We start from the raw sequence: 16,393 nt of genomic DNA, 5'->3' as shown, positions 1-16,393 counted from the left end.
AAACACCACAGGCAAAAATTAGTTTTTTATGCAAAGGTCAATTTTGAGATATCAGTGAGTTTTGCTCCATAACGTGCCTTCTTTCAAAATATGCCTTAATTGAGATCCTATCTTGTTTGCTTATGTAAATGTAAAATTACAGAGTACTTGTAACACATAATAATATTATTAATGTAAGTAATGTAGTGTTTTCACAGTACATCATTTTTCTTAGTTGCATTGCTAGTTTAAGCAGTTAGTTTATTTGTATGTTGAACTGTGTTGTGTAATTCTTTCTTGCATCATGTGTCACTGCAGCTAACCACTAAAAACACACATGGCTATATGTGTTCCTGTTTGCTTTGTTCTGATCCATTATCTATATTCTTTGATTAAACTAGTAATTTGGTCATTTCCCTGATAGTCAGCTGCTGGCTTTGTAGGCTCATTCCTTTATAAAGACTACTCATGACTTGTACACTCTTGCACTCTTGCAAACAGCCGTTGCTGTTGCTCTACTGCTGCTTCGCAGATGTAGTAAAGAAGCTGTTTCCTCAACTATGCTGAATAATGTCACTGGAGATTTACAGTGAGACTGAGTCACACATAAGAACTCAAAAACCATGGCCGTTTGATGCAGTTGATATGATGGTTTTGTCTGCCTCTGGTGTTTAAAGTCTGCCCACAAACATTGGCACAGAGACCTCCCTTGGACTCTCCCACACAAGTACAGGCTTGTACACATCAAACTCACTTCCTCCCTTGGTTACTCTCTCTTTCACCCTCCTTTACCTCAGTCTATTTCTTCACACACAAATGTGCAGGCAAATGGGTATATCAGCGCTCACTGGGTTGGGGGGCGAAAAAACATCCCATGTTGAGTTTATCAAGCAATTTGAATGTGATTATGCAAATGGGCTTTGCTTGATCCATGCAACAGTGTGGACATCTGGAGTCCACACTGACTGTGATAAGTTACACTCGCTCACAGCCGTTCATGTCTGCAGCGAATGTTTATGGCTGCTGAACTGTTTCAAAGTATGAAAGCGCCTTCATTTGTATTCCTCACACACACCCTTGAAAGTTAGCCTTTATAAAACTGAAGGAAATGAGTGGGGGAAAGTGCATCTGTTACTTTTCAGCCAATTTACAAAGTTCTTGCCATTTTTTTAAACTGGATATAGGGATGGGCGCACAGCTATCAGATGTGACTGTTCAGTCATCGTGTGTATAGAAGCTGCATAAAGATATTAAGAGATACAAGTGAAGAACGCAGCATGCAGCTGTAAACCTTCATATCCATGTCTGTTAATTTCAGGTAAAGTATTCACATATACACAGCCCAAAGAGCTTTGCAACGTTTTTTAGTTTCTAATGGTAGCACATTATTTCAAAACAAGCATGTAACATTATACAAATTATGTATTTGTTAACCTGTCAAACTGCAGCTTTTTCAGCTTTTTATAAAAGAAACCATTTAATCTTGAACAGTTTACAAAATGTACATCCTCACCAAGTGTGATTAGGCTTTGAGATTTAGTGCCACCAACAAACTGCACGTTGTGATCTATTTGTTAGATTTGTTGGCGATACGAAAAATCAGAATAACACCAAATCCTTTGCTTGTTGCTGAATACATTTGCAAATTCTTAATGAAATAGTACTCCGACAACCACGTCTTTAACAAACATGGTGTCCGTGTAATAATGTTCGAGGCTGCATTTACTTCATACATTTCCTGTTGTTGTTGTCATTCTCTTTGTGGTAGAAGTTGTGGTAATAAGATATCTATCACTGAGATTTTTAGTGTCGTACAAAAGTCGTAATTTTCTCTTAGTTTACTGCATATGTGTCTCTTGGGGATGGTTATTTTGCCACAGTTCATTTATCTTCAAATATAAAGACCCCAGATAATGACAGTACCATCACACTCTCTCAGTATATAGCAGAATCACAGGAATATGCCCCATTTGTCACCAGCTGGTTTCCCTTTTACTGTTTTTGACTCAGAGCTATAATGCGGTCCAGGCCAGAAACCATCAGGCAGCAAGCGAAAAATGGTGTGTCCATGATCTAAAGTGCTGATACCACAGTAATGCCAGATAGAGAAGCTGCCCAGTTAAATGCAATGTGACCCTGACAGTCGGTTATCTATTGTATTGTGTATGCCACAGCCAAGCTGCTCGTCCATATTGATGTTGCCACTGACCTTAAGTTGTTCCTTTTTCCAGTTATAAAAAGTCTACAGTGATAAACCTTTTTTTTTCTGAGTCACTGATTGCAGTAGGGAAGGGATAACAGAGGACACTGTGGTAAATTGGATACTGTCAGAGGTACTATATCAATGTTCAGCTCTATAGTTTTCAAATGAAGGTAAATGAGTGTATCAGCTTCTATAGCTGTAATTTTAACTCATTTTATCTGTCTGACTGTGCAGGTTGGCAGGGAGGTGTAAAAAAGGTCTCTGTGAAAGGTTTATCTAGTTAAGGCTTACAGATTATGCCTGTTAATTAGAAATGACTAATTACGGTGTTGATCCTCAGCACATAATGTGTATAATTGAGGTTCAGTGCGGACACGGATGGATTTTGCTGTCTTTCAAGAAGGCTATGAATTTATTAATCATTGTTGCTGCCTTGCATGTTGTGTATTGTTTTGTTATTTCGGTTGTGTTTGATAAAAAATTGTATTCACTCATAATTTTATTCATGTGCATTCTCGCACATGCTGACACGTAGATGTTCTGCACAGGTAAAGGTGGTGCATCTGGCTTCACAGCAGACCCCAGCCAGCTGAAAGGGGAGATTTACCACACAGCGCTGAAGAAGAGCTCCCAAGGATTTGGATTTACCATCATAGGAGGTGACCGCACAGATGAGTTTCTGCAGGTGAAAAATGTGCTCAGCGACGGTCCTGCTGCTCAAGACAAAAAGATGGCATCTGGTGAGCAAAACCTTTGAAAATATGCTCACAATTTACTACAGAAAAGGACCAGTAAGAGCTGATACACTTATTCAAATAAACATTAAAATCCCATTTAGCTGGAAGGGAGATCCATGTGTTCGCTAATTTCTGCAAAGTTGCTGAAAATTCTTTTGTAGCTAACGTGTACCTACTGTGTTACTATGATGCACCTTCAGGTATCAATTTTACATCTGTGGTCTTCACTTAACCTAACACTGCCCCATGAGTTTCAGTAAATAAAGCAATAACAACTTTAGCATTGTCAGGGGCATTGTTTTATAGCAGGCTGATTATGGTGGGCGTGAAACCATCTAAAAGCTTTATTGTTCAGGTTCTGATCTTGCCTTTGGGCTGTCTACATAAACCAACAGCCATGAGGCTGTGTGTGATGGTTACAGTAGTATGATGTGACAGAAATCTACGCCTGTCTCAGCTCCTGTTGTTGAATACTGTTCAGGTCTGTTCAACAATGTAGTGAGCAAAGAGGGGACAAGAATAAAGTAGGAATGAATGAGATAAAAGGAAACTCAAACGGTACCAGGAGCTGCCAAAATGAAAATATGAGAGAGTAGTGAAGGGGAAAAGGACATTTCAGAGAAAAGCACTGTCTGGCAAAAGGAGAAAGGACTCCTCCAAGAAAAGTAGAGAGGTGATGTCTAGATTAAATACCACGGGATTAATTCTTTCTTGTTACATTCTTTCCTTTCTCCTTGTCTTAGGTGATGTGATTGTTGAGATTAATGGGGTATGTGTGCTGGGGAAGACCCATCCAGAGGTAGTGCAGATGTTTCAGTCCATTCCCATTAACCAGTATGTGGACATGGTTCTTTGCCGTGGATACCCGCTTCCTCCTGACGTTGATCTAGACAGCGACGATCCTCTTCCCCCTCCTCCTCCTCCGCCGGACACCCAGCCCCAGCAGGCTCTGCATGGTGGAGAGGTGGTGACAGCTGTGCCCCTGATCAATGGACAGCCACTGCTTGTCAAAGGTGACGTCCTCCATGGCTCCTCACAGGAGCTCCACTATGTTACTACTGATGCCAGTGGTCGTCCTGTTGTGGCTGCCCTGCCAAATGGGAGGCAGGGTGGAGAAGCAGCCACAGCGATGCTCCAACCAGAGCTGGTAAGCGTGCCACTGGTCAAGGGGCCTGGTGGATTTGGTTTTGCCATTGCTGACTGCCCTCTGGGACAGAAGGTGAAGATGATCTTGGATGCCCAGTGGTGCCGCGGCCTGCAGAAAGGAGACGTGATTAAAGAGATCAACAGGCAAAATGTGCAGTCGCTTAGCCATGCACAAGTGGTGGACATCCTTAAAGACTTACCAGTGGGCAGCGAGGTCAATGTACTGGTGTTGCGAGGAGGTGAGAGACTGAAATAACAACACATGTTTGCACTTGTCTGTCTGACTCAGCCTCATGCCTGTCTTTCTATCTGCCTAACCTTTTTTTGGGCATCTATAGATTCATGTGGCTCACTAGCAATAGATCCATATTGTCTGTTCTTTCTCAGCAAGCAATCTTTGTTTTTCCTCCTCAGTGTATCCCTCTATTATTCTTATGCTTTTATGCCCTTGTGTGTGTGACATAATATGCTATTACTGTCAATGCAACTCCAACAGTGCCCATGGGAGGTGAGGTCAGCGTGTTGATACTGAGAGGAGGTGAGGTGGTGTTGTGGCTGGTTGGGGGGCACTGACTGACTACACACTGTTGTTCTGTAGAAGTCTGGGTGATGCCACTTTGACTGCGATTTGTGTAAGGTCACCACAGCAGAGAATGCTGCCTTTTTAGCTGAATAGATCTAACAGTGCCACTGTCCTCTAACTCTTGCAAATGATGATCAGACTCAATCCATCAGAGTCGTATTTTCTGGCATGCAGACTCTACATGTTTAACATTTCTTGAGTGTTCCTTCTCTTTTCTTTCATTTAATCTACATCTTTTTATGACAACTCCCATTGAGGTGTAATGCTTTCTGTTACAAGTGAGTGAGCAGGAATTATGTAAGTGTGGGGATGTGCTTTATTCCAAGTAGCAAAGAGAGGAGAGTAGACACCCTACAAATGTCTCCTAAATCCATCTCCTGCCACCCCAGGGATTTACTGTGCTAGTCGATGAACCCTGGATTGGCTTTGATCATCAGCAGAGCGAAGGAGATCTCTGCATGCTTCTTAGGGATCCATAGCTAAATGGCTGTAGAGGGAACGTCCTCAGGGGCTTCCTCCCCATAGCCACACCTTGAGCCTCTGCCTCATATCCCAGAACACCCACGCTACGTATGCTCACTCTTTTGCCGCCATCACCACTTCCTGCTCCACTGACGCACTGCATGACCCCACAGTTAAAGCAGAGCTGGGCTCAGCTTCGTCCAGCCTGTCCAGTTAAAGCGCTAATGCTAGTTTTAACCGTCATTAGACAATTGCCTGTGGCGTGGAAGAGGATCCCTGTGCTCCTGTTTGTGGGATTGGTGGGCATCAGTGCTTAGAGAAAGAATAGAAGAAAAAGAGTTGTGTGGGAAGGTGTGTGTCATGTGTATGTATGGTACAGTTGTCTTATTTCATGCCATTGATGACTCTGATGTTGGATTGGGAATTTTGCAATGAAGCGGAAAAACACCGCTGTGTCTCCCCTTTTACATCAGGCTCCATTAAGCCCTCATCAGCCGTGTTAGCCCAGCTCCACGGGACTCCAGGCTCTAGAGCAGTGTTTGTTAATTCACTTAAAGCAGGGCGTTGAGATGGGGGGGGCTCAGATGGAATATGTGGGTGTGCTGTACAGTGAACAGAGAGCAGGAAGGGAATCTTCAGTCAGTGAATTATATGCATGAATCTCTAATGCCCTCACCCACTCTCTTACAGTTGATTTGTCACCTCTTCAGCACGTGTAGTATCTTGATATTTCTTATGTATCTTTAAACGCACATGAATGTATTTTCCCTAATGGATGATTCTTTAGTGAGCACAGCTCTCGAGTTTAGAGCAGCACTGGTTTATTTTTATGCTCGCTCTCTCTGTCGGAGAGTCACTGCCATCTGGTGGACAGTGACTCAGTGACTCTTGTTCCAAATCTTGTTTTCATTTCCTAATACGTTTCTGTTGTCTGTCTGTGTCTCTCCATAGGTCAAACATCGCCTGTGAAGAGTCTGAAGCCTGTGAGTAAAATCTTATCTTTGTCTATTTCTTCATTATCGTTTCCCCACGGGGGATATATCCCTCAATTTGATTTCAAAGCGTTTTGTCCTTCAGCCTAACCAGCTTCTGTTGCATTGAATTAAATGATAGCAATAAATTTGAATATTGATTATGTTTCTGGGCGCCTTCTTTTGTTTGCTCTGAAAAACAATCTTAATTACTTCCTTTCTGTATTCGTAGTCTTACGGCTATTGTCAGGGGACTGCAATGGTAATGAAGCATGGATGAGCCTCTGTAGATATCGTGGTATTATTAATGCAACAGTTTTAGATAAGAAACTTGCCCTTTCTGCCTGAAGAGGCCTGTCATAGCCTTTGGGGAAATCTTTACTTTTTAAAACATATTGTATCCAAATCCCTTTGCTTAGAATTTAAAACAATAGGAAGTAAGTAAAGTGAAACTGCTTGATGTTTTCATAAAAAGTGACCTTTATTGCTTTTGTAATCCATCACCGTTAGATGCTCATCCACTAGCTTTTGATAATGAGCCATATTCTACATAAATGGTTTTATTTTTTGAAAACATGAAGCAACATGTGTCTGTCAGAGACAGGAAATGACGGCCAGTACAGAAACTCTGGACATTGTCACAGACTCGGCACCTCAGGCCTTGCCTTACCACTCCAACACAAGCACCCTGCGCTCTGCCGATTCTCCCAAACGAGATGCTACAGAGATATACTTGAAGTCCAAAGCTCTTTTGGAGAGCAGACGTAAGTTTAGGCCAGCATCACTTGTTCATATAATTTTGTAAACCTTTTGTCGTTCTGGCCAGCTTTAAACACTAGGAAAATTATGCCCACAGAGCCTCACGCCAAAGATATAGATGTTTTTCTGAAGCGGGACATTGAAACAGGCTTTGGCTTCCGTGTTCTGGGAGGAGAAGGGCCACAACAGCCAGTAAGTGTATAAATGAGTGTCTTGAAAGTATATTTTAATTTCTGGTTAAAATTATACAATTTTATGTATTTATTAGACGCTGACCCAGTGGTCAGGGTCTGTTATTAACCCCATATCAGAATGTATTTCCCCAGGTGTACATTGGTGCCATTGTGCCTAATGGAGCTGCAGAGAAGGACGGGCGTCTCAGAGCTGGAGACGAACTTATTGGCATCGATGGCGTGATGGTCAAGGGTCGTTCGCACAAGCAGGTTTTGGATCTGATGACCAACGCTGCCCGAAATGGCCAAGTTATGCTGACTGTTCGTAGGAAGGTGATCTACAGAGGTGAGTAACAAGCCAAGCAAAACCTGGCATGTTTGTCAACTTTTTGTAATTAAAAGTACATTCAGGAGCTTTATTGCACTAGATTTTTTAATTTATCAGATTGGATTAGAGTAAAACTTTAATGTGCCCAAGTTTGCTTTATAGGTAGTAGTCCAACACATACACACATACTACACAGTGTAAAAACCTAATACTGGGTCCAAATGTACCAATGTCACCATAAAAAGTGAGGGAGACATTTCAAATTTGGTTTATTATTAATATCTTACGCATGCCATGCAGACTAGGAGCAGGCAGGAATCAAACCACCAACCGATTAGTAGATGACGAGCTCTGCTTCTGAAGTACAGCTACTCCAGACTAAGACTGCTGAACCAGCAAATCATCAAAAATAAACAGTAACAACATGTTAATAATGAATGCATGCATTTAAACTGAGTTGCATGAGGTGTAGCAGGTCAAAGAAAAGAGCACTAGGAAACAGAATGTGTCTCTGCACTTGTCATGCATTTTCATTTACTCCAAGTAACATTTTGGATATTTGGGATTAGTTGAGTTACACAAAACATTTATCCTGTTACCAAGATAGACACTGTCCAGCACAATCATCATCCATGTTTTGTAGACCTGTAGACCATATAGTTCAAAGACAAGACAGTTCAAATCGTCTCAGATTCCTCAAGGATACACACCTCAACACTCAAATTTTAAAAAGAATTGTTCAAGACAGAAATGCATTAGCATACGTATCCTTTCATATAAGATGTGACAGATGAAGATCCTCAGGAAATGGCGCCGGTGCTGGTGAATGGTTCTCCCAAACTACCTCGCCTACCGATGCCGAGTGCGCTGGACCACGAGTCTTTTGACATCACACTCCACCGCAAGGAAACTGAAGGCTTTGGCTTTGTGATCCTCACGTCCAAGAGCAAACCTCCACATGGAGGTGAGTTCAGTCTTTTCAGTCAGCTCAGTTCTCGTAATTCAATTAAATCAAACATTGTAGCATATTTCTGCATATGCCTTACTTAGGCTGAAGAAGTTGATAAGCATGTACATTTAACTAACCCATTCAACAGCCTCTTAATACACTTGTTGGTAACATATACAAAAAATGATAGGTCTGTAATTATTATTATTATTATTATTTTTATTACAAATATATCCAGAAAATGGCTAGCTTCTGGCCTCAAGAGTATTTTTTAGAAAATTGAAAGACTTTTTTGTAGATTGAATCAAACCCTGACAAAACTAAGTAATTGTGGGACCCTTCTTACTGCTATTGTGTTGAAAAAAGACAGTAAACAGACAGTAAAAGGCAGCTTCCTAACGGTCACTCTGACCGGGCCTCATATGTCTTTATTACTGCCATTTCAGTTATCCCACACAAAATTGGCCGTATCATTGGGGGCAGTCCCACTGACCGCTGTGGCCTGCTGCACGTCGGGGATCGTATCTCAGCAGTCAATGGACTCTCCATCATCGAGCTCTCTCATAATGACATCGTCCAGCTTATCAAGGAAGCCGGCAATGTCGTCACCCTTACTGTGGTTCCCGAGGATGGTGAATATTTCTGAGGATGGTGCATTTATTAGAGTAGTTAGTAGGTCTGTTCAGTTCAAAGTGGCCTTTTAGTGGGACATTAGTTTTGCAGCCAGGTAATCAATTAAATCGAGCCTTCATAAGATATAAATATTTTATTATCCATATTAAAAATTCACTTTCAAACTGAGATAGTTAGAAACTGAAAAATTAGACCCCTTCTTCACTGAAATGATTGTATGAATAAAAATAAAGCAAAATACCTGAGAATCCCTTTACTAGGATATTTTAAGGCTTCATTGAGGGTTGTTAAAGCAAAACCTTTAGCTTAAAATGAGCATTAATCATGTTAGAAGAATTCTGTATGTCTGCTTTTTTACCAGTAGGATTTTTCATTATTAATATTATAATATACTGATTCTAATATGTTGTTAAAATGTATTTTAGAGTACAAGGGCCCTCCATCTGGAGCGAGTTCAGCAAAACAAAGTCCAGCTCTTCAGCACAGAGCCATGGGGCAAAGATCAGCACTACAGGATGAGCGGTAAGGATTTAATCCCACAAAAGAAAGCTGAGAACCTGCATAATTCTTCATACATGTTTAGCGTTAGTAAGTTTTCTTGCAAGTGTTTGATTTTTTTTAAGTTATGCTAAACACTCAAAAGTATAAGAAAGTTGTATTATGTAATGCTGAGAAAGTGTAGACCGAGGAGGCAGCAAAAAGCTCTTAAATTGAAAATAAATTCAATTGTGGTTATGGTGATGCTATTTTTTAATTACTAAAAAACCTTAACGAATTCTTATAAACCTCCAGTAAAAGTCTCACCACAATAACTACTGAGCATGAAATAAATCGTGTACGTGGCAATGAGGTTGTCATACCCTCAGAGCAAAAAGCCAGAGAAACTATAAAGACACCGGTGTAATAAACATAAACGTGTGTAAGATGATAAGAGGTGTCGTGCGAGTACGCGCAGGCCTTTCCTATTTAACATTCAGCATTAAATTTCACTTTGTTTTTCATAAAAGCGTTTTCATTTGTTGGCCTGCGGCCTTCTGTTTACAAGTATCGCTGAAGGAATTAAGTGCATATGCTGTTTGTTCTAGTTATAACCTGGACATGGAGGAGAGAAAGGAAGGAGTCAACTGGTCTGACCACAAAACTCTTTCACTTGGTGAGACGGGGACGCTGTGTGTGACAGGGCCCAACCAGGTAAGAGCCATCCCCTTTTTTTCTTCCTTTCTTGTCTTAGAAACTATCAGAAGAGGTTATTTTTTGTGCTTACACCATCTTTCACAGGTTTATAAAGTTCATGCACTTATAATACTGATTCTTTTACGTTAGTTTCAAGTCATTATGGTCAAAGAATAAACTATAGCATCTCTAATATTCTCTGATTCTCCTAATGAGGTATCACTGATTTCACAGCAAAAGATGTATGTTAGTACACTTGTATATGTCTAAAAATGAGTGTTGTCTTCATGCTGCAGGGTTGTCTGACAGTGGAGTTAGAGAGAGGGCCCAGGGGCTTTGGTTTCAGTCTGCGAGGGGGCACAGAGTATAACATGGGCTTGTACATCTTGAGACTTGCAGAAGATGGGCCTGCTCAGCAAGACGGAAGAATCCATGTGAGTGCTCCTTTTATTGCAACGTTTAAATGGACACTTCTGAGAGGTTGATATCACTATCACACAGCTGACAAGAAATTACAAACAAAAACTAGTGGGGAAAAAAAAAAATCATAAAACAAGATGCAGTGCGATCAGTGTATTGTTTTGGAGCTCATGTTATTATCCTCACCATTGCTACATGCAGCATGACATGCTATTATAGAAAGCATTCCTTTGCAGAAATGTAGTGTTGCACATTTAGTTTGTGAAGGAGAGTCGTAAATCAAAATATAATTTGTGTCGCCTCGCGTTGACTGAGATTAAACTAATGAATTGTGTTTCAACAAGTGCCACTTGCAGTGTTGTAGGGCATGCGATGTTTTCTGGTGTGATCTGTGCAGCGTTTTGTTGCTTTCATTGTGAAATGGAATTCCACGCAGCAAACGGCGAAGCGATAAAGACGATTTTGGTTTAGTTCTTTGACGTTTTTTTTATTCGTGTTCATCATCATTTGTGTACTGTGTATGTCTCCACCAGTCTACCCATCCATCTCAGCAAGCATCCGTTTTTTAAGTTTGTGGCTGTTAACAGGAAGGTCACAAAGCAATTGACCCTGTATTTTCTCTTCATATGGTGGAGGTTCAGCAAAATTTGAATTTTCCCATGGGGATGATACTATCACATTATTATTACAGGAAGAGAATGGAGCAAAGTTCCCCAGTGGAAATCAATCCTAGGCCTGCCAGACTGTGATCTGTGGGCACGACTTTGCCTGTCTGAGGATGAAATAGAGTTCTCTGCACTGTGTAGCAACTACTGCATTTTTATTATTTAAAACAAGCTTCTTTACTCATTCAGTGATCTCTGCTTCTCCGTGAAAGCAATGCACACATGTACCTTTGAAATAATGAAAAGGCTGATTTCCTATCAGTGGAAAGATCATTGAAATGGTCATCTGAGAACATATTCTGATGAGAAACAATAGCTCTTTTCTTCTAGTGAGGGAGTCAGTGTGAGAGTTGGTCCAAGGTCCTTTGTAGAAAGAATGACTTTCTGATACAAAGGGATCACACAGTGGTTATTTTCTCATCACTTTGTTGTCTTCCCGACAAAGACAATGCTCCCACACTGTAAAAGTCAAAGGGTTGTGTTGAGGTTTCCTTGGAAATTTTTGTCTTTGAATCTAAATCCCGGCCTGCTGCACAAACAGGCTTGTTCACTCTATCTGATTAGAGTCTATCAAACTGACATGTTTACAAGCTTTATCCTGAGTTATTTTGTCATCTCCGATAATAGCAGGTACCTCCAGGGTATTACAAAACTGTGTGTGTGTGTGTGTGTGTGTGTGTGTGTGTGTGTGTGTGTGGGCAGATGTGTGTATGTGAGAAAGGGAGTGTATGCATGTGTGCATGGCATAAAACTTTAATTTTGTGTTTCAGCAAGTGTTTCAGTGAATTTGATTGGCAAAAGATGCAAAGTGTTCATAGGTATATTTTAGTATTACAATTGAATTTTCTGAATTACCGACAGGTTGGAGATGAGATAGTGGAGATTAACGGGGAGCCGGCTCGTGGCATTTCCCATACACGGGCTATTGATTTGATCCAGGCCGGAGGAAACAAAGTGGTACTGCTGCTGAGACCTGGGGCAGGTCTTGCTCAAGATGCGAGTGAGTACATCATTTGAAACTATTCAGTGCGTTGCGTTTGATATGGGCAAACTTTGTGCTTGGAAATGTTGTATTATCACTCAGGTTAGAATTTTTGGGGGTGGATTTAACAATGCAGAATAACTGGAAACAAAAGCATTTGGTTGCCAGTGGCTCAATGACATTTACAAATGGACATAATTGTAGACGTACGTGTGTGTGTGTGTGTGTGTGTGTGTGTGTGTGTGTGTGTGTGTGTAAGGGTGTAAGGGTGTGGGTGTTATTTTGACCTTTTCCTTTGCAGTGCAAAGACAGCTCTTTCCCCATCATTCCAATTTTAATGCTTATCTAAACTTTCCGTCTGCTGGCTGTAGCTTGATACTGTATTTAGCTTTGTTATGAAACTGGTATGCCAAAGTCAGCCTGTTCCTTTAATATTTTTTTAATATTTACATGAAGTTTTAGATAGAAACTAAATTGTTTTATTTCCTAAAGAGTTTAGCTGCTATTTCCCAGTTTACAAGGAAGGAACACTGCCAGTAGTTAAATACATGCACAAACAATAAATCCACCTAATGATAATTACTGCATCCATTTGTTAGTTGATGGAGCCTGTTTTGTAGTTAAGCCCTCATTGATTTCAATGTGCTTTCTTTGCTGTGTGTGTTTTTTTTGTTTTGTTTTTATTTAGTCATTAACTCTTTAACTGTCTGCTTCCTTTGGCGTTTCTTCTCTTTCCCCTGATGCAGGTAATACAGCTTCCTCTACTGTGTGCTATTACACTGAGCACCAACACTAACACCTTCACTGCTTTTACTGGGCTCTTCTCTTTTACCTTGGTAATTTTTTTCCCACATGCTTTCCCACCTTTACCTCTATATAATATAATCTTATTTACTTTCCCTGTTATTCTGAATTTAAGTATTTTGTGTGACATATTTATTATCCTTGCATACCTATGGTCTCATGTCAAATTTGTGCTGCTCTTGCAGGTCGACGTGATCAAAAAGTCATTTCACCCACAAGCTATTTTGGAGAAGTTTTCTCTGACACATCACCCCTTTCCTCTCCATATCCCACCGGGGCTTCCACCTTTGTTTCCTCTCCTTTCTCCAGCAAACTGACGCATTCTCGCAGCTGGAGCACACTTTCTCCACAAGGCCGCAAATCCCGCAGCAGCGGGGGTTTAAGCTCAGTGGAGGAAAGTGTTGAGTGGGCGGACACGGAGGGAGAAGGGCTCCTTCCCACCTCCAATGAGCATGTGAAGTTCTACAAGAGGACCAGGCCCACGAACGACTCCAGAGAGCTAAGCAGCCCAAAGAAAACAGAGGAATCTTTTCCTAAAGCCAAAGAGCAACTACACAGTCCCAAAAAGACTGAGAGTCAGGCACAGGAAGCAACAATGAACAGAAAAAGGGTGCCTATCACACAGACAAAAACGCAATCTGCCAGTCCTGGGAAGTCCGCTCACGTTGGACAGCAAGGGATATCAGCCCTGCAACGCACCGAGAATCAACAAGGCCTTCAGCAGAGATTAAAGGATTCATCCAGTAGAGAAAGCTTAGGTCATGAAAAGAAAAATGGAAAAGGGGGGACTTTTGAGATTGGAAAATACCCTCAAGGATGGGAGATGGAAGGGAGAAGAGAAAGGACCAAGTCTCTCCATGAGAAAGAAAGTTATAAAAGAAGGTCGATTGGGGAATCTCACCGCCACAGGACATTTTCTAGTACACTAAGAGAGAGCGAGAAAGGTACAGGTAAAGACTCAGGGCAAAGAGACGTTGATGCCAAGGGTAAACTTACAGAAAACAGGACTACGAGTAAAGAGACTATTAGCAAAAGAGAATCACCGCTGTCTTTTAAAAATGTATGGCGTAGGAAAGGTTCTGTGAATTCACCAAGAGATGTAAAAGGAAGAGAAGACACATTTTCTAAATCCAAAGAAGACAGCTTAAAGGACAACTTTGTGGCCTCTGTAAACAACATTCCTGGAGCCCTACAAACCCTGAAGGGACCTATTAGCCCTGGCCCTTGGAAAACGCCCAGCTCAGCCAAAATCCTCTCTGAGGCAGAAGTCCTCTGTGACCCTTTGTGATGGAATATTGAATCACAAGGACGTGAGCTGTGCCATGGAATATTTTACAGTATCCTCAGTGGATTATTTTTCTGAGTTCTTCCATAAAACAGAGAAGTGCAACATGGTGCCACATTTATCCATTTTAGACTGTGGCCAGATTTGTATTGTGGGAGCCCTGTGACATCACATGTGGCATGTAGCAGCTCCCCTCCGCCTTGTCTGCTGCTTTAGCATCTTTGACGTGGGACTTCAGCATATAGGACATGCTCGGGGCCTTGTCAGACCAGACATTCAGAAATGTGAATATGTGCCAATCCCGCGAGCCTCCTGTGGAACGACGACTACAAACAGCGCTTCACCCATTACAATGCAATGGCCCATATGCAAAGAAAAGAGAAAGGCCCTCGCCTCTCGTCTGTAGAATATACAGTGTGACTCATCTAGGGTTTAATTTTGCTCTCAGTGTCATTGTTGAGTATTTCAACTGTATTCTTCTTATCAGTTTGCTCAACTGCATGCAGTCGGTCCTTCTGTTTGTTTTACTGCACGCGTTCTGTACATCGCTGAGGATGAACCCATTTCTTATTTATAATTTTCATTCTGATCACCAGGCAAATACAGCAAGTGTTACTGGGTAATCTAGACTGTTCTATGGCTATAGTCATGACACACCTTCATACAGACAGTATCATTTAAAAGACCAGAAACTTGTGGTTTGAGATCTTGTTTACCATGTGTATGATAACTAACCAGTGTGTAATTTATTGAGGTAATAGATGAATATATGTATATGTAGCTGTACCAAGCCATTCCGCATTTTGATAAAGACTTTCAGAAATTTGTCCCATGTTATTTGAGCTTTCACCTTATTTCCAATGTACTTCAGTGGTAGGAATTACCAATGAAATTTGTAGTTCATGAAATGTATAGATGTAACGTACAAACTGCTGTACCAAATGTTTAAAATTGCTCAAAATGTGTCTCATTGTGAAATATAATATATATGTATATATATATATATTTGAATGTGTGTTTTGGAAATTCTATCTATTAATTCCATTGCACCGCATCTGCCCTTGTAGCAAAACAGATTGACCATGAGTTGTATTTAATTTGTGATGTATACTTGCTACCAAAACATTGCATTTATTATTGGTTTTTTTTTATTTTTTTATTTAATGGTTGTTTTTTTTGGTTTTTTGAAATGATCACTGTTAAAGGGGGAAATGGCAATTTATGTAATGCTGTGCAAGTTCTGAATCATGTCTCTGGTTGTTTTACATGTGCTTGTTGATGAAAAGATAAATGAGGGTTTATATTGTAGGTACTGCTGTGTGATTATGTGCCAGGGTAGCTTGAAGGATGAAAGAGGCCAGAGAATGATGTGGTTTACTAAGATACCGAACAAGCTGCTGAAATAAGGCATGTATACAGAAAACTCTCCACCTTACATATTAAAGGGAGCCAATAGCACAGAGAAGACCAGTGTAGTTTTATAATGTGCAGTCTATAAAAATAAGAAATAGTCAGGTTTCACTGTTACTTTAAAGAGGACATATTATGCTGATTTATAGCTCCATACTTTTATACTTGGACACCATAAGAGTCGCTTTGCCTATTTGCCTAATAATAATACTCGTTTAAGTTATATTGGGCCGCTGTGTAGCATTCAGGTCATTCTCTGTCTGGAAAAATGTGTTTTAGTTCCTTGGCCCTTACCTTTATGCCAATTTTTTTTCTTATTGGCAAACAGAAGCAGCAGGTGGGAGGGGCTGCTGTGTGTCTTTAGCATTCTTTCAAATAAAAAACTGTCTAAAAATAACAAACCATTTAGAGCAGTCTGAGCTTTTGGCTCACTTGGATTACTTGTGTGTACAATGACCTCATTATTTGAGGTTTGTGCCAGACAGAAAATGAAGAAAAGCATAATAGGTCCGCTTTAAAGGATTTTTGAAGTGATACGCAAATATACTCAGCATACTTGCAAATACAACTTTGAAATAAACACATTCAGATGAGCTCAGGGAAAACTGAATTGTAGCAAATGTGTGATAAAGTCGTTATCAATGAGAGCTGAATGGTGGTTGAAGTCTGTGATTGTATAAAGGAGTTTTCAGGTTACAGATCCCTAGAGGATGTACTTTGAGCCAATCAGT

The 16,393-nt window shown here is 40.7% G+C and overlaps 1 protein-coding gene across 4 annotated transcripts in view; it reads left to right on the top strand.

Annotated features, from left to right (window-relative positions):
• Window positions 1-16,008, top strand: part of magi3b (membrane associated guanylate kinase, WW and PDZ domain containing 3b) — a 124,881-nt gene extending 108,873 nt beyond the window's left edge. For 2 of the 4 annotated variants that reach the window (XM_013910020.1, XM_013910019.1), the window contains 14 exons: window positions 2,731-2,922; window positions 3,663-4,304; window positions 6,062-6,093; window positions 6,680-6,845; window positions 6,938-7,032; window positions 7,152-7,359; window positions 8,123-8,305; window positions 8,737-8,922; window positions 9,349-9,445; window positions 10,009-10,114; window positions 10,393-10,530; window positions 12,043-12,181; window positions 12,910-12,999; window positions 13,153-13,220. In XM_013910020.1, coding sequence (XP_013765474.1) covers window positions 2,731-2,922; window positions 3,663-4,304; window positions 6,062-6,093; window positions 6,680-6,845; window positions 6,938-7,032; window positions 7,152-7,359; window positions 8,123-8,305; window positions 8,737-8,922; window positions 9,349-9,445; window positions 10,009-10,114; window positions 10,393-10,530; window positions 12,043-12,181; window positions 12,910-12,959 — 2,234 coding nt within the window. In that variant the 3' untranslated portion in view covers window positions 12,960-12,999; window positions 13,153-13,220. Of the gene's footprint in view, window positions 1-2,730; window positions 2,923-3,662; window positions 4,305-6,061; window positions 6,094-6,679; window positions 6,846-6,937; window positions 7,033-7,151; window positions 7,360-8,122; window positions 8,306-8,736; window positions 8,923-9,348; window positions 9,446-10,008; window positions 10,115-10,392; window positions 10,531-12,042; window positions 12,182-12,909; window positions 13,000-13,152 lie in introns of all 4 variants that reach the window. The other 2 variants (XM_005729722.2, XM_005729721.2) reach the window with 1 other exon arrangement.
• The last annotated feature ends 385 nt before the right edge of the window (window positions 16,009-16,393 follow it).

Source organism: Pundamilia nyererei, unplaced genomic scaffold (assembly GCF_000239375.1).
Source record: "Pundamilia nyererei isolate P.nyererei 1_Seehausen unplaced genomic scaffold, PunNye1.0 scaffold00034, whole genome shotgun sequence".
NCBI classification, from domain to species: Eukaryota; Metazoa; Chordata; class Actinopteri; order Cichliformes; family Cichlidae; genus Pundamilia; species Pundamilia nyererei.
The sequence above is the reverse complement of the archived record's forward strand: the minus strand, read 5'-3'. Positions and strand labels throughout refer to the sequence as shown.